This window comes from Acartia tonsa, chromosome 2, assembly GCF_053477335.1.
Source record: "Acartia tonsa isolate MP-2025a chromosome 2, ASM5347733v1, whole genome shotgun sequence".
Taxonomy (NCBI): Eukaryota; Metazoa; Arthropoda; class Copepoda; order Calanoida; family Acartiidae; genus Acartia; species Acartia tonsa.
In genome coordinates this window covers 929,270-953,322 of record NC_137261.1, presented here as the reverse complement: position 1 = coordinate 953,322, position 24,053 = coordinate 929,270, and the positions used below count along the sequence as shown (strand labels likewise).

The following is a 24,053-nucleotide window of genomic DNA, read 5'->3' as shown; positions in this document are numbered from 1 at the left end:
ATTTCAACTATTATCTTTGATTAGACTTCTCAATTTTTATGAAAATTGAGAAGTGGGGAGAGATAAATTTTCTTTGCCTTCCTGATTTGTTAGATCAGATAATTTGTATACATATAATTTTTGTTACATAAAGTACATATACCTCATTTTTTTTTACTTTTTTGCATCAAAGCTTCTCCATAGCTTTTTAATTTGTGCGATTTTTCAACTTTTTTAGTAACCTCCCTCCCGAATTTTAACACTTGCAGCAAGATAAAAGTAATATTCAATCCTTCTGCTACTTTTACCATCCCCTACTTTCTATTGGATGAACAAACTGACCATTATTTCTTTCTGTGCTTCGCTTCATCTAGAAGACATACTCCTTGTTGTATAATAGATAGATAGATAGTTTTCATGCAAACTTAACTTCATTGTTATAGTAAGAATATTTTTTTCTTCTTTTTTCTGCATTTTTTACAATATTCACCTCGTTCGGCCAAGTTCGATTCTTAAAAGTAATATTTATTAAAATTCATATTCGTGCATTAGGGGATCAACTCCTCTCTTAAAATAAAATTTGGAAACTTTTTTCTAAAACTTTGGGGACTAGTGTTACAAACAGCCCATTGCCCACTCGCTCTCTGACGTACGTCAAATACGTATGATCAATTTAATATCTATGTTTTTTTTGGCTGTTTTAATTTATTATTCTGAATATTAAGGATCGAACTTCACTTTTTTAGCAAAGTTGGTGAATAATTTTTAGATAACTGATTTTCAATAGCCTCTCAAACCCCGGCATTTTGCAATACTACCAGGACGGGAGGGGACATTTATGTTTATTACGCTAGTCTTTTATGATATACTTTTCTTATTTGTTGGCTCAACAACTTTGGGGACTTTTTAAAAATTTTGATTGGTTTGTTTATTAAGTTGAGTGTTCAAAAGCTTCAGCCACTTATTTTAATTTACAGAAGAGGTTATTTTGTGTTTTATCATTGAGGATGTATATAAATTTATCGGCCATTGTCTTATCCCTGACGGAAGATGCAACTTGTGGGAATTACATATTTCATGAAAATGACGATTTTTTTTGTAAAAAACAAAAACATTCAACATCCATAAAAGCGAAGCCCTAAAACGGTAGGACATACGAACACAAAAACTTGTAGAGTGTCCGATCTTAATAAGCAGAATATAAATGCATAGGTCCAAAAAAATTGTAAGTAAATGTGTTGCAAAACTTACATTTTATGCGTCGCTTTTGATATTTTACCTTAGGAATCAGTATTCCAAAAATCAGATGATTATAAACGGACGGACGAACTGACGGACTGACTAATCCTAATTATAGAAAAACAAGGGTAATAATGTTATCAATAGTGAAAAAGAAACAAAGAATAATAAAATAATAGCAAATCTACTCTGTAAATTTATCTTAAAGATTTATTTTATTTCAGGCTGGCTGCAGAATTTCCAGTTGAGCTAACTGCTATACCCTTAGAAGATATAGATCCTTATTATCACAACAAAAAGGTAAGTTCAGGGATAAGGGATGGGAAACGTAGGAAAATATTATTTCAGGCCTATTTCAAGCCTAGGCCTAATAAACCAGTTTTGGGATGGCGTAGTGGTTCGTCCTAAACGCTAATGAAAAAGCTGTGTGTGTGTGTGTAGATAAAGTATAGAATCAAATTTAGGTAGCTAATTTAAAGTGAAAAACATAACTTTTTTAAAACCTATAAATTAATGGCTTTTGTTAAAATGAAGTTTTTTCTCTCCCAAAATTCTTTATCTTTTACTTTGGTAATTTGAACTGTCAGAAAGCTATCGTTGGGTTTCCCTCAGACAGATTTTAGTTTGTATTATTTGCATTTTTATTAATGAGTAAAAATTTTATTTGAAAATTTCATTACTAATTAAAATTCAAAATAAATAAATAAATATGCACTTGGGTAACATTCTATCAAGTTCTTTGGATACTATAATGTAATGATATATCTGTACTGTGTTGTATTGTACAAAAATTAGGGTTAAGGTGTTGTATCAATTCTGTATTAAATTTTTAAAATTCAAAATACAACATCTAATTTATAAACAACCAAATGAAAATTCGTAGCTACCTGCTTTCCAAAAAAAATCCCGTTATTTTTGTTTTTTCTATATGGCCCTTTTTTAATGTTTAACTCTAAGCAGATTTAGTAATTAAACTAATGTGATCTAACACCATTTATACATTTATATATTTATTTTTTCGTAGCAGACAAATCATTATTTTTTCTAGAATTGTCTGCTTCTAAAATTTCCGCCAATTGGTGATTGGTTGATACAAAACAAGCCCAAATCACAGAACACTATTGGTTTAGAGCGGTAGCCAATATGAGCCGTCCGCCAGTAAGGTCATTAAATTAGCAAATGGTAAAAGTTGCATGATCCCTTTCAAAACCAGGCCGAGACCTAATTTATGGCCAGGTTTCCTATCCCTTATCCCTGGGTAAATTAGGTCTTTGTAACCCTGCCTGACCAGCTGCAACAATTATAATTCCAGTATTGCTTTGCAGCCTATTAACACCCACTAGATTAAAAACAGTTCTCAGCCATACGGAAAAATCATGTATATTACATACAATTTGCCACGAATATTAAAATAAGAATCATAAAACAAAAACTGGGTTTAATATTATAATTCTTCCTTTTATTATCCGCGGAAAGCTGTATATAAATTGGTGCGATAAATTACTATTTTAAGCTATTATGTCTCTTACTTTTCACTACTCAATTAAATTATTCAACATAATTAAGAATAAACAATTTTGTCTCAATTCTGATAATGTTTCATGGCTGAATATAGGCTTTTTCATCAAGATATAAGGCAAACTTAGACACCTTTAATCCAAATAATTCCCCAAATTTTCGTTTTTAATGAATTGTACAAAAACAAAAAAATTAAAATCGAGTTGTATGTAACGATTAGAGGATAGTATGCATTTCATTCGTCCGAATACTTTTTTTTCGTATGGCTAGGTAGCTTGAGGCTTAACTATAGTGATGACAAACGAACAATTTTATTTGCCCAAAAAATGTACAAAACGATTGACAAAAATTCAAGTTGGTCTTCATTACCAGTCCTGTTATTGACCTATATATTAATGATTGATTAGCTTTTAATTTATATCTGATTTTTTTTTTTTGATGTATTGACTTATCAATTATATAGACTCAGGGAGGGAGGGGATATTTGATTGTTTATTGCACTAGTCCCCAAAGTTTTATATTTTCTTATTCGTTTGCTTAGGAACTTTTATTGAATCTTGTTTGGTGTGTTCAATAAGTGTTGAAACGTTACAACCACTAATTGTAAATTACAGAAGGGGTAATTTTGTGTATCGTCAATCGTCATTGGAGATGTACATGAATTTTGTTGGTCATTGTCTTATCCCTTAAGATCCCTGACAATTTTTTTTTGTACATTCCTTAGACACTGTCATTTTAGCAGCGAAGCTGCTATATAATTGCAATAATATATTAGTAAGTCCGATAATCAGTCCGCCACAAAGGGGGAGGTAGGTTGTGCTAAAATTCCATGAAGGTGTGAGTTTTAAGACTTTATATATCCATGTTATACCCTATAATTGCCATGCCTAATTTTAGAATTCTACTTCTAGTTTAAATTCTTATAAAACTCACACACTTACCGAATTTTAGCACTACCTACCCCCCCCCCTTTATTGTTGTTCTAAAAATCTAATACAAACATATAAGCAAATAACCAATTTTTCCAGAATTCAATCAAATTAAAATCTAACCCTTTTATACAAATATTATTTAAAACTTTGTTTAATAAGACAATTTTAACATAGCCAAGAAATGTTTAAAATTTTGCATTTTTCATCAGCACAGTTTATAAACTTTTTGTCAATATTTCTAGACATTATTTTAGTCCTGTTTTTATCCCTACTTCATGTGAATGAAGAAGGGAGGGAGGAGACATTGGGCTGATTTTAAACATTAGTCCCCAAAGTCTTTTAAAACGTTTTCCTTGTTCGTTGGCTTAACAACCTTGGTGATTTTTAATGGTTTTTGATTAGTTTGTTTATTAAGTTGAGTGTCCCAACGTTTCAACCACTAATTGTAATCTATAGAAGGGGTAATTTTGCGTATCATCATTAATCATTAATCATCAATTCTTCAGCCATTGTGTTATACATTTAGATCACTAACAATAAAATCTGTTTAGTATGCAGGGGTCAGAACTATTAAACTTCAACTGTGAACCCCTTTAAAAAAAGCTATCCGGTTCGGACGTACGGACGGACCGACCCTAATTATAGAAAAGCTTCGCTTTTAAAAAGAAGAATAGTTTTCCGCGGATATTAAGATAAAAGATTAAAACCAATTTTGTTAGCCTCGAGGGGCCGATGATTTTGTAATGTTATATTCGCAGAAAATTGTCTGTAATACGATGTTATACATGATATTTCACTATGTTTAAGAAACGTTTCAGATCCAGCGGATATTTATCTGTTTCGAAGTCATACTAGAAATATCTATTTAGGACATTTGAATTTTAATTGTTTGTTTTAATTTTAAAAGCCAATATATTTGAATTGGAAAATGTTTATTTTTTTCCCTGTTTTTTTCTTGGCATCCAAGTTTGAAAAAGTTGAGGCATTTCACTGAACTACTCCACTTGTTAAAAGCGAGGTTTTTCTATAATTAGTGTCGGTCCGTCCGTACGTCCGGAATTGATAGCTTTTTTCGTTAATTTCGGCATTCAAACTTTGCATGGTGATTCCTGTAGTAGTTAGATACGATTTAGAAAGTGTAGCAACTCTATAATCATTACCAGAATGTCCGTACGTCCATTTTAAACATGACGATTTTTAACTTTTTTAACAACAAGTTTTTATATGATATAATTATCCAATTGATCTGATTCTTTTAATTGATTCCTAGAACAACAAAGTACAATGGTATAAGCTAATCATCTCTAAAATCAGGTCCTAAAAATGTAAGTATGTCCTTAAGCATGTATTTTTCAACAAATTTACCTACAGTTTTGTTTTTGACACTCAACAATTGTTAATGTTCGTTTGTCCTACATTTTCAGAGCTTCGCTTTTATGGATGTTGTCATCCTTGTGAAGAATGTAAGTTAAATGATGTTAATTTATGCCAAATTAGTTTTAAAACTAATATCAAGTATCTCTAAACAGATGCTTAGATCCTCATAAAAAAAGCAGTAAGCAATTAAAAAAAAAAAAAAAACAATTATATTAATTGTATACATTATTTTGAATACTGAAATTAGCAGGACTCGGCAGTCGTGCGCCAACCGCCTTAAATCAACCTTTTATATTTTTAAAAATCAGCTGTAAGTCTAAACCTGATTAATTATGACAATTCTTTTTTTTCAAAAAAAATTCTAGGCATCCATACGGGTTTTAATTTGAGGCTTAGTCGCGGCTGCCGAGCCCTGAATATTTGGCTGTAGCATTATATTTGTTGTACAAGACTTAAAACGTGTTTCATATATAAAAATTTTTAAAGTTTAATAATAAAATCTGAAAATTTAAGTTAGAAGGAAATCTTAATTTCATCAAAGTTACTGATTTATAGGCTTCAATTGCAATTTCAAATAAATCCTTTTCTCACTTTGTGTTTATTTCAATAAGTGTGAGTGTTTATAGGTGGATGTGTTTGGTTATATACAGGGAGGAAGGGAACAAGGGGCTGTAAATTACACAAGTATCCAAAGTTTTATAACCAATTGATCTTGTTACTTGCCTCAAAAAGTTTAGGTTTTTTATTTAACCCTTAACGGTTTTTTCTATCTCATTTTCTGTGTGTGAAAGATGAAGAGCCCAAACTGCGTGACTTTTTAAGTTTGGGTATGACACATAACTGAGAGTTAGAATTTTTTGAATATCTCCATCCTGGCGGGCACAGGATGCAAGCAAACCTGGCAGGGTCATCCAGGTAAAGAGCAAAAATATTTTTTTGACTTAAAAAAAGCATTTTATCTTACCAAAATACTAAAATATCCTCTATTAGTACATCCTCATATTAAATACAAGTGTTCAAGTCAATTTCAGGTTCCAGGTATGATCCTGCAGGTCCTGATCCTCCAGGTCTACAGAAATCTTTAGATGGCTCCTGTGGCCGCAATTTTTGACTTAGAGACTTCAAATTTTAAACTTAAGCTTTTCTTACATGTCTACATAACGTATTAAAATTTCATAAAGATCCGCCGCCGTTTTCCCGCCGACCGCCGACTGCGGCGGCTGGCAGCTGCTAAGTACAGCTGCGGCCGCTGAAATTTATATTTTGATATTTAAAATATAAAATTTACATAAAGATTAACATTTTCTGCAAAAAAAATTTTATTCTAGCTTTAAAAATAAAAAAAATAAAGCCGTTTGAAATTTTTAAGTATAAAAGGACCTAAAAACAAAGGTTGTCAAATAAAAGGGAAAATTGACCTTGACTTACTTAAGGTCGGAAATTCATCATAACACAGGGGACTTACACTTAGCCCTCTAGCTCTAATAGGAACTGAGATAACATGGGGGGGCGTTGGACGTCCCCCCCCCCCTCAACTAATTGGCGACGTATATCAATTTATGTCAATTGCAATATCCCTTTAGATCCCTGATATGTGGGTATGTGTGTATTGAGTGAAGTTAAGTGTAAATGCAAGAGAACACATTGGAAGCAAATGCATTGGACTATCATAACTAAATAATAATACCTTAACACAATACACTCTACAGATGTATATAATATGGATATATCATAACTAAATAATAATACCTTAACACAACATATGGATATAATGTCCATAAACTTAACTTTCATCTTTATAAAGTAAGATATAAATAAGACCTGGATTTGGAGGATCTCTGGAGAAGTCTACCTGAGACGGTAACTAAACGAGAAGTTTGGAGAATCGTGCAACAATTATATGACCCAATGGGTCTTGCAGCACCATTGCTGCTTAAATCCAAGCTATGTCTGCGCTCAGTTTGCATACATGGCTGCGACTGGGATGATTCCATACCTGGAGAGTTGAGGTCAGAATTCGTGAGCAGCCTCCAGGACAGGGCGGCACTTGGAAATGTGTCATTCAGACGTTCGATGGTTCCTGATAAGCCATTGGGGCTTCCAATGGTTGTTGGTTTCTGTGATGCATCAAGCTCAGCCTATGCAGCCATCACCTACCTGAGATGGCCAGTTGCTGAAGGTTTTGATGTAGTTTTGTGTTGCGCCAAGTCACGTGTCGCACCAGTGAAGATAGAGTCTATACCAAGGTTAGAAATGCTTAGTTGTCTGATCTTGGCAAGGCTTGTGGATACAGTTGTCAGAGCCCTACCTTTCAGCATTTCTGGCAAAGTATTTTTTAGTGATAGCAGCTGTGCCCTGGCGCAGTTATCCAGTGACAGTGTTATGCTAAATGTTTTCAACAGTCATCGTGTTTCTGAGATACAACAGTTGACGAGCCCTGAAGATTGGAGATGGGTTCCAACCCAACACAACATCGCTGATTTGGCTACGCGAGGTTTGTGTACAATTGAGGATGTACAACCTGGATCTACATACCAGGAAGGTCCAAGCTGGTTGCGCCTGGAACAGGACCAGTGGCCCGTTAAAACGGCGGGTGAGGTTAATGCATCTATTCCTGAGAGTGAGCTAAATCCAAAGATGGCGAAGCTCAAGGTAATGTTCACACAAGCAGTGGACAATGATTTCTGGAGGTCGCTGGCAAGAAGGACCTACAGGCAGGCAAGAAGGACTGTAGCTGCAGTTATTAAGGCTGCCAACTGCTTTAAAATGTTGCTTGTCAAGAAACGTGGTGTTGCAACAAATGAGGATGGTGTTAGCAACAATGATAGTTCTAGGTATTATGAGAACTATACTTTCACAAACACTTACATGGATTCTGTTTGTGACCTGTTTTTGACATCCTTCAACCAAGAGAAGGAGATGACCATGGACGCCGAGGGGAAATTCGATTCTCTTCAACCCTATCATCACAAAGTCCAGGTTTGTTGGCCCATAGTGGGTCATGATGGATGTTTTCCCCTTCGGTCATTTACAATACTGAAAATGGCCGCCAGAGGTGATGAAGCTCTTGAGGCCGCAGCTGGAGGCCCCAGGAAAGTTATGAAGGACAGCCCAGGTGTTGTCTTGCTTAGCCGCCACAACAGGCTGGCAAAGCTCATCCTCCAACAGTCTCACGATGAGCTGGGACATGGAGGCCATCGTAAAACATTGGCGCAAAGCCGAAGGTATGCTTGGATCACACATGGCCGCATGGAGGCTATGAAAGTGGTCAAGAATTGTGCTGCATGTTCCATTGAATATGCCAAGCGTTCGAGTCCCGCAATGGCTAATATCCTGCCAGACCGTGTGGAGCCGTCGGTGCCCTTCCAAGAGGTGCACATGGACCTTGCGGGGCCCATAGAAGTTGTGAAACCTGGCGTTGGCACCAGGAATACCAAGACTAAGTACAAAGTCTGGTTGTTGATTGTAGCTTGTAGATTTACACAGGCTGTGTTTATTGATGTGTTGACCGATTATTCAACTGAAGCCGTGCTGGTCGGCTTGAGAAAACTTCAGGCGTTTTATAACATGCCTAGAAGAGTTACTACAGATCGTGGTACCAATATGGCTGGTACCAAACGCATTCTAGATGAACTTTTGAAGGATACCAGGATGCATTTTGAATGGCATCTTGTGCCCACCGCAGCACATTCGTTCGTTGGCACTGTGGAGAGGCAGGTTGGGCTGGTCAAGCGTGTGTTGAACAAGAAGTTGGCTGGTGCTACTGTAACCTTCAATGATTTATTGGTGTTGTGTGCTGAGACCGCTAGAGTGTTGAATTCGAAACCATTGACGTATGCCACTGCAGGAGAAGACGTCAATACCTGGAGGATAATTTCACCTGCTGATCTGTTAGGTGGCAGGACAAATGATGCAATCTGTACGTTTGAAACCGGTTGCAAAGCGCCCATAACCAGGAGGTTGGAGAACTTGGAGGAGTTGACCCGTCAGTTCCATCAGGTGTACAAGGAGCAGCTCATGCCTGAGCTGATGAAGTCCATCAAGTGGCGCCGCAACGAGGTGCTGCTTGAGCCAGGAGATGTGGTGCTTGTTGATGACAGCACTAGTTTGATGAAGAAGTTTAGACTGGGACGAGTTGAAGAAGTGCGCCCAGGTGGGAGGACCGTGGTTGCCAAGTATAAATTGTCAGATGACGCAGCCGCCACGAGTAACGAGACTTCCGCGAGACGACTGTTCAAGATCAATCTACCCAAAGTTTAGTATAAGTATCGTTCTTGTTTAACTTTGAATTTTATTTTCTCGGTAGATTTATCAGATTTTTTTCGAAAGACAAAAAACGCAATTTTTGATACAATTTCGTTTAAACTTTCAAATCGATGCAAGATTTTTTCATTTGAAATGCAAACTTAAGTTTTTTATACGTTTACGCAAGTTCTTTCAATGATTTAAGTCTTTCCGGGACCAGGGACTTTTTTCGCGGAAAATTTCCTAGGTACCTACGCAGATATAAACATTTTTATCCTTTTTGGATTGAAATTTGATATGATAAGAAATTAACAAAATGAGATTTTTTACATCATTTAAATATTTCTTTAAGATTTATTACAATCACATAAATAATTTAATATTACATGCATAGTAAAATTATTACTATTTACCTTTGAACCGATGTACCTAAAGAAAAAATGCAGATTTTTTTTCGCAATGAATTAAGTAGTTTCTTTGATTTTCGTAGAGTTAAGCTTAATAAGACCGCTTTACGCCGTACCTAAGCTCTGTTCCTCGGCCAGGCATGACGCAAAACGGCAAAACTAAAGCATAAAATATTTTATTTGATTGCTTTGACTGATGATTTTAAAAGTCTCTTTGAATTATTTCATGATTCTTTTTTATTTTTTGATTTGAATTAAACATCACTAATTATGTTTGTTTCAGTTGATGCAGCCCTGCGCCAGAAATCCTGTTAGAAATTATGCAGTATCAAAAGTTGTGATGGAAAGTCATAACGTCCAACAGGATAGCTGGAACATGGCAATTATTAATATTTGATGGATATGTTAGTTTGTATCTTGAGGGATTCATTCTAACTGAGGCCCAAATTGCCTTTTATTATGACTGTATGAATATGTATATGTTGCTTTCTTCTTAAAACAGAGAGAAATTGCAGATTCAGCATTTAGAGAAGTTCTTTTCTTATATTGAGCTTTTGTTTTATTTTGGTAAATTTATTTTGCATATTTCAATTGCAATTTTAATTTTACGCAAATTTGATTCACGAAGATTTAAAATTATGAAATTTTATTTTCCGAAGTTTGATGATTTTTTACAGTCATATTTTATTTAGATTTAAGTATCTATTTTATTAAAACATGTTTAGATTTAAGGATCTTACTTATCTTATCTGAAAAATGTTTAGATGTAAGCAAGTTATTTTTCTATTGGAGAAAAATTCTAATTATTGAGAAGTTTTTTATGCAATTTTACTTTTCTTTTCTAGCAAAAAGATTTAGTAGAAGAAATGTCATTATTTAATCTTTCTTTCTTTTGATGAAAAAAGTTCGAGTTGATTATTTAATTATCGATGCGATTTTTAGTATAAAAATCATTACCTATTTTATTATGTAGGTACCTAATTAAAGTTTAGGTACTAACGATATTAATTCATGTATTCGCAATTACATGGTCTGTAATTCTAATTTTATTGAGATTATGAGGCCATGATATAATGAGATGTGTGAGTGGTAAATGTGCAATTCATGAATGTTGAATGCTTTTCCCATTCCTTATTCCTGTCCTTATGTGGTAGCTGAGGCGGTTTGAGTTATTGTGGTATTCGTAAGTTACCATAATTAATTTTAGGCCTTATGGCCATGACATTTTAAACTCTTGTGGTTTATGTGTTGTGAGATTGTGATTTCGTGGACACTGTCTGCACGTATATTGCAAAGATGAGTATTGTGTTCGATTCCCAGTGAATAGACGGGTGTGTGTCGGTATGTAATTCTTGTATTCCCCGGCAAGTTCGAACCCATTAATCCCTTTTTTCCTTACACCAGAATTCCCCAGAGAATGAGTGTGTTACGCGGCATTCCTAACTATCTCCGCGCGTGGCTTGTAAACAAACAAAAAAGACGCGCACTTTTCCTTTGATGATTCCCATGTGAGGAGCTACGTGAATGAAAATAATGTATTGCTTGAAAATACATGCGCTCTAATCCGTGGAAGATCTCAAATAAGCCTTCCTGCTTAGTTTGACATCATATGTGGTAAGAATTTATTTTTAATTCTTGAAAATAAGCGTAGAATGGTACAATTTTATGAAGAAATTTAAATCATTAATTTTTCAACAAATAGACCATTTAACTGCTAAGTTTTGATATACGAATATTTTCCTTTATATTATTGATTATTTTATTCTAAAATTATCAATTTCTGATGCGATTTAATATGTTTCGTGCCAATTTAAAGTTTTTTAGAAAATTCATATTTTTATTAAATTGAAATCACGCAACCTCGATGTTACAAAAATAATAACCATTAATTTTATGTAATTAATTCTTATATTTTTGTTTTAGACTTACTGTTTTCATGGTAATAAATACACATTCGTAAACTTCACTATGTTGGTCATTCGGAGGGCTTCGAGATAAGATTTCGAGAACGGCTAGGCATTGCGTTCCGAAACAATGACGATTTTTAACTTTTTTAACAACAAGTTTTTATGATATAATTATCCAATTTATTTGATTTTTGGAATTGATTCCTAGAACAACAAAGTACAATGGTATAAGCTAATCATCTCTAAAATCAGGTCCTAAAAATGTAAGTATGTCCTTAAGCATGTATTTTTCAACAAATTTACCTACAGTTTTGTTTTTGACACTCAACAATTGTTAATGTTCGTTTGTCCTACATTTTCAGAGCTTCGCTTTTATGGATGTTGTCATCCTTGTGAAGAATGTAAGTTAAATGATGTTAATTTATGCCAAATTAGTTTTAAAACTAATATCAAGTATCTCTAAACAGATGCTTAGATCCTCATAAAAAAAGCAGTAAGCAATTAAAAAAAAAAAAAAAACAATTATATTAATTGTATACATTATTTTGAATACTGAAATTAGCAGGACTCGGCAGTCGTGCGCCAACCGCCTTAAATCAACCTTTTATATTTTTAAAAATCAGCTGTAAGTCTAAACCTGATTAATTATGACAATTCTTTTTTTTCAAAAAAAATTCTAGGCATCCATACGGGTTTTAATTTGAGGCTTAGTCGCGGCTGCCGAGCCCTGAATATTTGGCTGTAGCATTATATTTGTTGTACAAGACTTAAAACGTGTTTCATATATAAAAATTTTTAAAGTTTAATAATAAAATCTGAAAATTTAAGTTAGAAGGAAATCTTAATTTCATCAAAGTTACTGATTTATAGGCTTCAATTGCAATTTCAAATAAATCCTTTTCTCACTTTGTGTTTATTTCAATAAGTGTGAGTGTTTATAGGTGGATGTGTTTGGTTATATACAGGGAGGAAGGGAACAAGGGGCTGTAAATTACACAAGTATCCAAAGTTTTATAACCAATTGATCTTGTTACTTGCCTCAAAAAGTTTAGGTTTTTTATTTAACCCTTAACGGTTTTTTCTATCTCATTTTCTGTGTGTGAAAGATGAAGAGCCCAAACTGCGTGACTTTTTAAGTTTGGGTATGACACATAACTGAGAGTTAGAATTTTTTGAATATCTCCATCCTGGCGGGCACAGGATGCAAGCAAACCTGGCAGGGTCATCCAGGTAAAGAGCAAAAATATTTTTTTGACTTAAAAAAAGCATTTTATCTTACCAAAATACTAAAATATCCTCTATTAGTACATCCTCATATTAAATACAAGTGTTCAAGTCAATTTCAGGTTCCAGGTATGATCCTGCAGGTCCTGATCCTCCAGGTCTACAGAAATCTTTAGATGGCTCCTGTGGCCGCAATTTTTGACTTAGAGACTTCAAATTTTAAACTTAAGCTTTTCTTACATGTCTACATAACGTATTAAAATTTCATAAAGATCCGCCGCCGTTTTCCCGCCGACCGCCGACTGCGGCGGCTGGCAGCTGCTAAGTACAGCTGCGGCCGCTGAAATTTATATTTTGATATTTAAAATATAAAATTTACATAAAGATTAACATTTTCTGCAAAAAAAATTTTATTCTAGCTTTAAAAATAAAAAAAATAAAGCCGTTTGAAATTTTTAAGTATAAAAGGACCTAAAAACAAAGGTTGTCAAATAAAAGGGAAAATTGACCTTGACTTACTTAAGGTCGGAAATTCATCATAACACAGGGGACTTACACTTAGCCCTCTAGCTCTAATAGGAACTGAGATAACATGGGGGGCGTTGGACGCCCCCCCCCCCCCTCAACTAATTGGCGACGTATATCAATTTATGTCAATTGCAATATCCCTTTAGATCCCTGATATGTGGGTATGTGTGTATTGAGTGAAGTTAAGTGTAAATGCAAGAGAACACATTGGAAGCAAATGCATTGGACTATCATAACTAAATAATAATACCTTAACACAATACACTCTACAGATGTATATAATATGGATATATCATAACTAAATAATAATACCTTAACACAACATATGGATATAATGTCCATAAACTTAACTTTCATCTTTATAAAGTAAGATATAAATAAAATTATCTACATGAAGTAATATTGTAGAATTTTGCTATGAGATTTCAAATTGCTGGAAAGCTTATTGATTGTAGTTTTCCATACTTTTTCTAGTTAACCCTAATAATTGGATTAATAAATGGCTTCTGGATTTGAGCCATTTGCAACTAGACCTTTAACACTATTTCATTAGCCCAAAACACATGAAGGGAAAGTGGCCTATTTTGTCCTCCCCCCCCCCCCCCTATTTCTTAGTAGAACCATAGGCAGTTTTTAAAAAAATGTAATTTGTATCATGTTAACCCTTACACATCGGATCCAAACTAAAATGGTCAAACGGTCATAACACTACTTTTCTCAGGTATTAATTGATATCCAAATATTTACCAAAAAAAATTAGGTCTCTAACTTTTACACAAAAGTCATAATGTAGAAATTAAGATTTATTTAGAATTTTTCTAATTTTGGTTCCACCTAACCGACTTTGACTGGACACCACGACCGACAACGACCAGATATCCTTGTAAAATTGAAATTGAAAAAACTAGATTTGTAAGAGTTAAACATTAAATGTTTAGTCCATATTTAATAAATCCTTTTAATTCCCGCCACAAACAACCCATTGTACACATGTTTGTTTTCAACCAAATCATATCAAACAGAAGGGTGTGCACACTTTTGCATTTTGCACTCTTAAAATGCTTGCACATATTTTCAATGTATCTTGCATATTGTTTTAGAATATCATCATTGTTATTTGAAATATATATAGAAAACAAATTATAGCTAAGTATGCTCTTAACATTTTGCTAGGTTTTTTAAAAACGAAGCTTTTCTATAATTAAGGTCGGTCCGTCCATCCTTTACTCGTTAATTTATACAGGTCAGAAATGTACTATCGATTTCAAACTTTGTATGATGATTCTTATAACAATTAGGTACGATTTTGTATGTTATAATCAAGTTTTAAAAATGTAAGTATGTCCTTAAAAAGTATCGTGCATTTAGGAAGATTTGCAACAATTTTATTTAGAATTAAGATTAATATTCTGCTTATTCAGTTCTGCCACTCTACAAGTGTTAAAGTTCGTTTGTCCAACCGTTTTAGAGCCTCGCTTTTGTAGATGCTTCCATCCTTGTATATTTTTTTTATTTTAAGATACCTAAAACATTTTTAGATTAATACAAGATTTAAAAGAAAAAAATTAAAATAAACTCTTGGAGAATATATATCAAATTAGGTCAAAAACATTTCCATAAAATTTAGAAATTAGATGTCATTATCATTGAAATGTTGACAATCTTAATCACTTGGAATTTTACATTAAGTTGTCTCTGCATAAAATTCTCAGGGATCTAAAGGGATAAGATAATAACAGATAAATTGATATACATCCCCAATTACCCCTTCTGTAGATCACATTGAAACGTTTGGACACTCAACTTAATAAATCAACCAATCAAAATTAATTAAAATTCCCCAAAATTGTTGAGCCAACAAATAAGAAAATGTTATTATATAAATTTGGAGAATAGTGCAATAAACAACCCATTGTCCTCTCCCTCCCTGATTCTAAAAACTTGGTCTAGACACTTTTTTCATCCAACAAACTTTTGAATTTTATTTGTCCTTTTTGAACCATTATGTCTTTAGTGGCATAATATTATTCTAAAGGAACTTTAAGAGGAGAAAAACTGCTTCAACTTTCTGATAACTTTATATCTAAAAGGAAAAGTCTAATTAAAAAATATTATTTCATAGAAATTTTCTAAAGAATAGTGTTTTATAAAAGTTTGTCAAGTTTAGATGAGGGGAGAAGGGGCAAGTTTTGCTTTTTAATTTTTGTATATTGCAAATTTATTTTTTTTATCCATTTTTAATTTTCTTATATGATGCTTGCCCAAAAAACACATACTATATCAGTGTTGTATTAACTACATATTAATTAAGTGAGGGATTCTTATTCGATTTTCACTGATCATCTAGAGAATAATGAGATGCGATACTCAAACACCCAAGGATATTAGGTTAATTAACATTTAGAAGACAACCAGCCCTTTGATTGCACAACCTCTGTCTGAAAAGTCGTAACGGTGCATGACAATGAAATGCTTGTTCATGGGGCAAGGCATTCCCCCTATTTAACTGTTAATATCCGCAGGATAAGAACTTGTTCTGAAAAATCATGTATTGCATCTTATTACAGACAAATTTTCACGAACACTAAAATAATAATGATATCAATACCCGTTTTGTTAGCCCGCGCTTTCGAGAGAGATTATTTAGTCCTTTGACACGTATATTAAGTTAATATTAACAAAACTGCTTTAAATCTCATATTTTTTTTTATTTTAATATCTGCAGAAAGCTGTCTATAATACGATGTGATTAGATAACTAATATTATTTTTTTTTAGACCTTCATAGTGATCAGCAAGGGGAAAGACATATTCAGATACTCTGCAGAGGACTCCATGTGGTTCCTTTCTCCTTTTTCTCCGGTCCGCAGGTAAGCACGTCCGTTTGTCTGTCAATTTGTCATTTTCTTGGCTGCTATTCAAGAAAGACTGCTGATTTTTTTTGGGAATATTCCCTTAACAATTGAGCATCTAGTATATAATCAACTTGGTTCGCCAGTCAGTCAGTAATGCTACTTTGGTAATTTGATTTGGTATTTTAAAAATTGTTTACTAGGCTGCTATTTTGGGTAGCCGGCCTATTTTTTAGATTTCCTGATAAGCATCTACTCTATAATCCCACTTGATCCGTCATTCTGTCTCAAGGGACCCACAAATTTCTATAGAGGAAAAGTGTTTTTTCTTTTTATATTTAAGATAGATGTCTGATTTGTGTAAAAAATTTCTGACCAATTAATGTCTACTATATAAATTATATTGTTCGTCGGTTTATTGCAGGGATCGGAAGCCTCACGTAAGCCGCGCATAAGCCTCAGTTTTAAACCTGCTTGTGAGCAGAACAAAAATTTTTAGAAAGAAGGATTGTCTGCTAAAGAGCCGTTTTATACATCCAGCTGAATTTTATAGTGATAAAATCACGATTTCACTGAGGCTTACACGCGGCTTACGTGAGGCTTCCGATCCCTGGTTTATTGGTCCTACTTTAATTACAGTTTTCTCATTTCTAAATTCTAAACTTCTAAAATTTAGAATTCACTAAACTTTGTTTTCCGTCCATTTCCTTTGTTGGTATTACGTTTACATTTAAGAGCTTCGCCACCTTTGGAGAGATGCTTCGCTGGGAGGAAGGGGACATTGGGATGTTCATTATACTAGTCCCCAAAGTTTTATAATAATGTTTTCTTATTTGTTGGGCAGCAACTTTTGGGACTATTATTAAACTTTGATTGGTAGATTCATTAAGTTGAATGTCCATCATGAATGTCCATCATCATTGGGGATGTAAATAAATTTATCGGGCATTGTCTTATCCCTTTAGATTACTGATACGGCTGTGTCCTATGTTTACATGTAATTTTTAAACATCTTTGTCATGCAAATGTCATTTTCATTTTCTTAGCATTTAAAAAAGATATATTTTTTTGATTTTAGCATTTAGTTTAAAATACTGTGTTAACAAGAAAATGCGAAATTCTGTGTTAAAATTTTGCAAAGGGTCGTTGCTAAATACCTTTACAATATTTCTTCTGTCAGTATGTCTGTCTCTGTCTCTCTCTCTGTCTCTTTCTCTCTCTCTCCCCCCTCTCCCCCCCTCTCTCTCTCTCTCTATTTCTCTCTCTCTCTCTCTCTCTCTCTCCCCCCCTCTCTCTCTCTCTGTCTCTCTCTCTGTCTCTCTTTCTCTCTCTCTGACTTGTACTCGTGTCAGGTTTAAGAGCATATTGTCCCATAGTGCTGAACCATCAAAATGTAAAATTCTCAGGGATAAGGAAGGGATAGCAACCAGGAAAAAAAAATATTTATAAAGCAGCTTACACTGCCTATAAATAAAATTAACTCATATAATACAAATGACCAATGATAGGCCAGATTACACTTTAATTGACCAATAATAAAATATATACTGGCCTATTATTGCAATTGGTCATTTGTATTGTATTGTACTATAAGCTGCTTTATATTTAATATATTTTGATTATTTGAATATTTTTTATTTCTATTGATAGATTTTAAATTAATCAAAATACAATATCTTCTTAATTTGCCCAAAAATTTTGGAATTTATTTTTATTGTTGATCCACTGATTCTTAACAAAAAATAGTGACATCCTCAGCAACTAGTGTAAAACTTGCAAAATTAATTCTCAGCAAAAGAGGTGATGAAACAGTTATCTATCTATCCAATTCTCTGTCTTTCTATCCTAGTTTCTATCTTGATATCTATCCAAATGTATCATATATCTATCCAAATTGGTATCTGACATGGATATAAGAATGAGGCTAAATATAGTTCTCTTGGACTTGATATTTGGGGCTAGTACATTAATGCCATAAGATCATTATCTATCTATTTATCTATCATAACCTTAAATTAAGAGAAATTAAAGTCTAGAAATGAGAAGCAGAGAAGGAGGGAAGGGACTATAAGCTGTTTATCAAACTTGTCCTCAAAGTCTTATTATATCGTTTTTTTATTCGTTGCCTTAGAAATCTTGGGGACTATTATTGAATTTTTATTTATTGGTTCATTTAGTGAGTTTCCTCACGTTTCGACCACTGATTGTAATCTACAGAAGGGGTAATTTTGTGTATCATCATTGGGAATCTTCATCAATTTATCGGCCATTGTCTTATCCCTTATGATCTCTGAATGAGAAGATATTATTTAAAATTGTGCATCACTTTTATAATCATAATTTAATTGAAAGAATTTAAATATGATTAACATTATATCTGTCCAATGTGTGTTATAATGTCTATTACACAGTTTAGATATTTATAATACAAATCATTATCTTAATTTAAATTTGTGCTTTTTATCATTCCATCCATTTATATAACTTGAATTAACTATTCACCCGTTTATATATATTTCAATTATTCCTTTTATCTACATCTCTATTAAAACATTCTTGTTTTTTGTTGCTTTACTCATGCTCAAAAGATTTCAGAAACCAGCCGCCATTGATACATTTTTGAGAAAGCTCAAAAGTTTGTTCAAGGTTCTAATGAGATTTTTTTATATAGACATGCATTTATTGATCTATCTATAAAGAGGGTCATTTTTTCGCATAAATCTGTAAAGTTGGGTGTTGGGTCGTAGTAAAATGTTCTTATTAAGTCAAACTGTTCTTAATTATTGGACCATTTTATATATATATAAATTTGTTATAATTAAGAATACGTTGACTTAATAAGAGCATTTGACTATAACCCAAGACCCAACTTAATGGAATTATGCAATAAAAATAACCCCTTTTATCAATCCATACTTCCCCAATAACATCAATTTAACACTTTTTCTGTTTCAGAGTTGCCATCCACATCATAGTCCATCCTCTCTTCTCTCTGATCATTATTGTCACCATCCTTCTCAATTGTATCATGATGATTATGAAACCTACTGAACAGATAGAATCATCTGAGTAAGTTCAAACTTTTTATCAATAACTCAAAATTAGTCCATTTGTAAAACTCCTCAATTGTCATAAAATTATCTAAGTAAGTTAAAACTTATCTTCATAAATAGTTCATAAGGGGAAATAAGTCCATTTGTAAAACTTCTCAATTGTATCATGATGATCATGAAACCTACTAAACAGATAGAATCATCTGAGTAAGTTCAAACTTAAAATTTTCCTAAATAGTTCATAAGTGATTATTAGTTCATTTGTTAAACTTGTCAATTGTATCATGATGATTATGAAACCTACTGAACTGATAGAATCATCTGAGTAAGTTCAAACTTTATATTTTATATTCATAAATTGTTTATTAGGGAACATTAGTCCATTTCTAAAACTTCTCAATTGTATCATGATGATCATGAAACCTACTGAACAAATTGAATCATCTGAGTAAGTTCAAACTTTTTATCTTTTTTATAAATAACGCATACGAGAAAATCAGTCCATTTGTAAAACTTCTGAAACCTGTTTAGTTGATAGAATCATCTGAGTAAGTTCAAACTTTAATAAATAGTTCATAAGTGGAAATTAGAACATTTGTATAACTTATAAATTGTATCATGATATTATTAAATCTACTGAACAGATAGAATTATCTAAGTAAGTTCAAACTTTTTGTATCCACGAATTGTTTATTAGGGAAAATTAGTCCATTTGTAAATCTTCTCAATTGTATCATGATGATCATGAAACCTACTGAACAGATAGAATCATCTAAGTAAGTTCAAACTTAAAATTTTCTTATATAGTTCATAAGTGATTATTAGTTCATTTGTTAAACTTGTCAATTGTATCATGATGATTATGAAGACACCATGGAAACTGTCCCAATTTTGTATAACTTTTGCGGAACATGTTCCAGTTACGTCATATTTTTCTTTCCCGAAAAAGAGAAGGGGGGAAGAAAATCTCTTCAAAAGAGATGGGGAAAACCCCCTTTTCTCCCATCTCTTTTTTCTTCCCCCCTTCCCTTTTTTTTCTTTCCCCCTTCTCTTTTTCGGGAAAGAAAAATATGACGTAACTGAAACATGTTCCGCAAAAGTTATACAAAATTGGGACAGTTTCCATGGTGTCATTAAACCTACTGAACTGATAGAATCATCTGAGTAAGTTTAAACTTTTTTTATATTCATAAATAGTTTATTAGGAAAAATAAGTCCGTTTGTAAAACTTCTCAATTGAATCATGATGATTATGAAACCTAGTGAACAGATAGAATCATCTGAGTAAGTTCAAACTTTTTATCTTTTTTATAAATAACTCATACGTGAAAATTAGTCCATTTGTAAAACTTCTCAATTATATCATAATGATCATTAAGCCCACTGAACAGATAGAATCATCTAAGTAGGTTAAAACTTTTTGTATTCGAGAATAGTTCATAGGTGGAAATTGGTTCATTTGTAAACCTTAACAATTGTATCATGATGATTATGAAGCCTACTGAACAAATTGAATCATCTGAGTAAGTTCAAACTTTTTATCTTTTTTATAAGTAACTCATAAATGAAAATTAGTCCATTTGTAAAACTTCTGAAACCTATTTAGTTGATAGAATCATATGAGTAAATTCAAACTTTTTATATTCAACAATTGTGTATCGGGGAAAATTTGTTCATTTGTAAAACTTAATAATTGTATCATGATGAATATGAAACCTACTGAACAAATAGAATCATCTGAGTAAGTTCAAACTTTTAATATTCAAGAATAGTTTATTAAGAAAAATAAGTCCGTTTGTAAAACTTCTCAAGTGCATCATGATGATTATGAAACCTATTGAACAGATAGAATCATCTGAGTAATTTCAAACTTCAAAAAAGAATTTACTTTATTTTAATATCTATATTTTACACATAATATTTTTCCCAATCAGTATGTAAGCTAAATCATAGACGTCAAAGGGGGGGGGGGTAAAGTGGGGATTACCCCCCCCCCTAAACGAATTTGGGGGAGCCGTAATTTTTTCATTTTACCCCCCCCCCCATTTAAAATTTACCCCTACCCTACGCCATTTCCCCCCCCCAAAAAAAAACGAATTACCCCCCCCTTAACAAATTTTTATCCCCCCAGAAAAAAAAGCTTGGACGCCCCTGAGCTAAATAATAATTTTTTGTTTTTTTTTAAAAACAATTTTAAAACAATAAAATGTAAAGATTTAAAACAAAAACAAGTATTATATATGCATACATGTAAAAGGAATTGTGAAAATGATTTTACACTTTATTGCAATATTTTATCTTTTCTATATAGCTGTAAGTATGGAATTATGTATATAGCATAAATATTATATTTCCTCTTTATACACAAATTATTTCCTGTAAGATTTCCTCTAGATTTTGCCTTTTTATCATAAGATTACTTTTTTATTGATTTGTCTAAAAGTCCCCTCTAAGTAATAAATGTACTTTCAGTATGTTCAAGAAAAAGTTTGGGTATTGTCGGTTGCGTGATATCGCCTCTTAAGGGGCATTTCGTCGTATATTCACATTAGATTTTCTAGTATTTCTAGCCCCTGCGAGGGGCTCTAACCCTGCGGGGCAATAGTTAACATTTGCCTAACCTAACCTAATCTAAAACAACCTTTCAAAAGCTACTTGAAATTTACGACGAAACGCCCCTTAAGAGGCAATTTAACGAAACCGACAATACCCAAAAGTTTAATGGTATTTAACCAGTTTGGCCACTTTATATAGTATTATCTTTGAAGTTTATTGATAATCATTTTACAATGGCAAAAAATGCAATACTGTAATACTATTATCTATGTAATATTTTTGAAGGATAAGCCAAAAGTAAACATTGTTAGATTGTGTTTGGTTACTTAAAACAAACAATTTGTATCTTTATCTATCATTAATTTATTTATTCATTTTGCAATATTATATTACTTGAGGATACACCCCCTTGAAGCCTCTAGGGGTACTACAATTTTAGAAATTAAGAGTAAAAGAAATTGGGAGCAGAATTTTTTTTCTATGTGCGATTTCTCGTGGATGGTTGGAGTTACCTACCCCCCAAAAAGTTATAGACCTTCCCTGAACCTATAAGAAGCTTTATTTTAAAGGAGAACCATATTGGTTCAGTGGTTAGCGAGATCCTTTGCTACAGACAAAAAAGCTTAGAACTTTATATAATAGGATGTAGATGTAGTCAGTTTGATTTAAACAAAACATTTGATACATTTTTATTTCATTTATTTCTTTGTATTTTCAATCTGATTTATTTTCTTTCAAAATGACTGTTTGTCAAAATATCTTGGTAGCTGTATTTCATGCTTAATTTCTATCTTTCTATTTACCTTACTTTCTTTCTATCTTTTTCATTTGAATGACTAACTATCCAGAGAGGGAGGGGGCATTTGGCTGTTTCAGTGTTTATTACATTAGTCCCCAAAGTTTTATAACAATATTTTGTTATTCATTGGCTCAACAACTTTGGGGACTATAATTAAATTCTGATTGGTGGGTTCATTAAGTTGATTGTCCAAACGTTTCAACACTAATTTTAATCTACAGCAGCGATATTTTTGTGTATCATCATTGGTAATGTACATCAGTCATTGTCTTATCCCTTTAGATCCCTTTTAAGTTGCTAACAATGTTGCTATTTAGGGTGGTGTTTACAGCCATCTACACATTTGAGTCAGCCACGAAAGTGATGGGAAGAGGATTTGCCTTGGCCAAATTTACGTACCTCAGAGACGCCTGGAATTGGTTGGATTTCATCGTCATCAGCTTAGCGTAAGTATTCATTTTTACTAGCGAAGTTGCTCTATAATTCACTTTGACTGTTCGTCCGTCAGTCAGACAGTCAGTCCGTAACGCTATGGGGTAAATGCAATTTTCTCGGCTCCTATTCAAGATAGACAGCTGAATTTTTAGTGAAGAATCCTAAGGCATATGCTCAATTCCTAGATTTTAAAATTTTTGCAATTTTATCGACTCCTTTTCAGGATAGACGACTGAAATTTTCAGAGATTATTTATAACTTGATAGAGGTCTGTAAATAATCTTATAAAACTAAAGTAGTCCATTTTGTAATTCGACTATGCATTATATTTTTACTCTTCTGGTTTAAGACAATTCTTAAAAAGTTCTACAATGTTTTTTAAATATATTCTAAGTGTAAAGATTTTTGGTTTTATTATTCATCTTTATAATATTTTCAGTGAGAGAGGGGACAATGGGCTGTTTATTACACTAGTCCCCAAAATTTCATAATTACTTTTTTTACTTGTTAGATTAATAACTTTGGGAACTTAAGTGAATTTTGATTGGTTAATTTATTAATATGAGTGTTTAAACGCTAAAACCACTAATTTTGATCTACAGATGGGGTGATTTTGTGTATGATATGAAGATGTACATCAATTTATTGGCCATTGTCTTATCCCTTTAGATCCCTGAATATTTTACTGTGCCTTAATTTGAAAAATCCAGAAAATTCTTACTGTAAAATGAGGGTAAAGGTTTGTGGTTGTGATTGGCAATCTCCGGAAATGACTAATATTTCAACTTTATTTACACACTCACACACACACACATACATACATACACACACACAAATCCCTCATACTTACATACAGAAGATTTTGATTTACTTTGGAAATTTCTTTTTAGGACAAAGTTTCTTATAGAATGTTTAGATTTATTTGCTTATGTAAGGTTTTTTAAGGGATGATAGAATCTGATTTAAAACTTTCTATATTATAATGGCAATATATTGAAAGTTC

At 32.8% G+C, this 24,053-nt stretch overlaps 1 protein-coding gene across 1 annotated transcript in view; it reads left to right on the top strand.

The window, feature by feature from the left end:
- The window catches only part of para (sodium voltage-gated channel paralytic), a 311,186-nt gene that overhangs the window by 126,338 nt on the left and 160,795 nt on the right, over positions 1–24,053 (top strand). The window contains exons 7-10 of the mRNA XM_080152120.1: positions 1,443–1,518; positions 16,134–16,225; positions 19,163–19,276; positions 22,933–23,061. Coding sequence (XP_080008246.1) covers positions 1,443–1,518; positions 16,134–16,225; positions 19,163–19,276; positions 22,933–23,061 — 411 coding nt within the window. The remainder of the gene's footprint in view (positions 1–1,442; positions 1,519–16,133; positions 16,226–19,162; positions 19,277–22,932; positions 23,062–24,053) is intronic.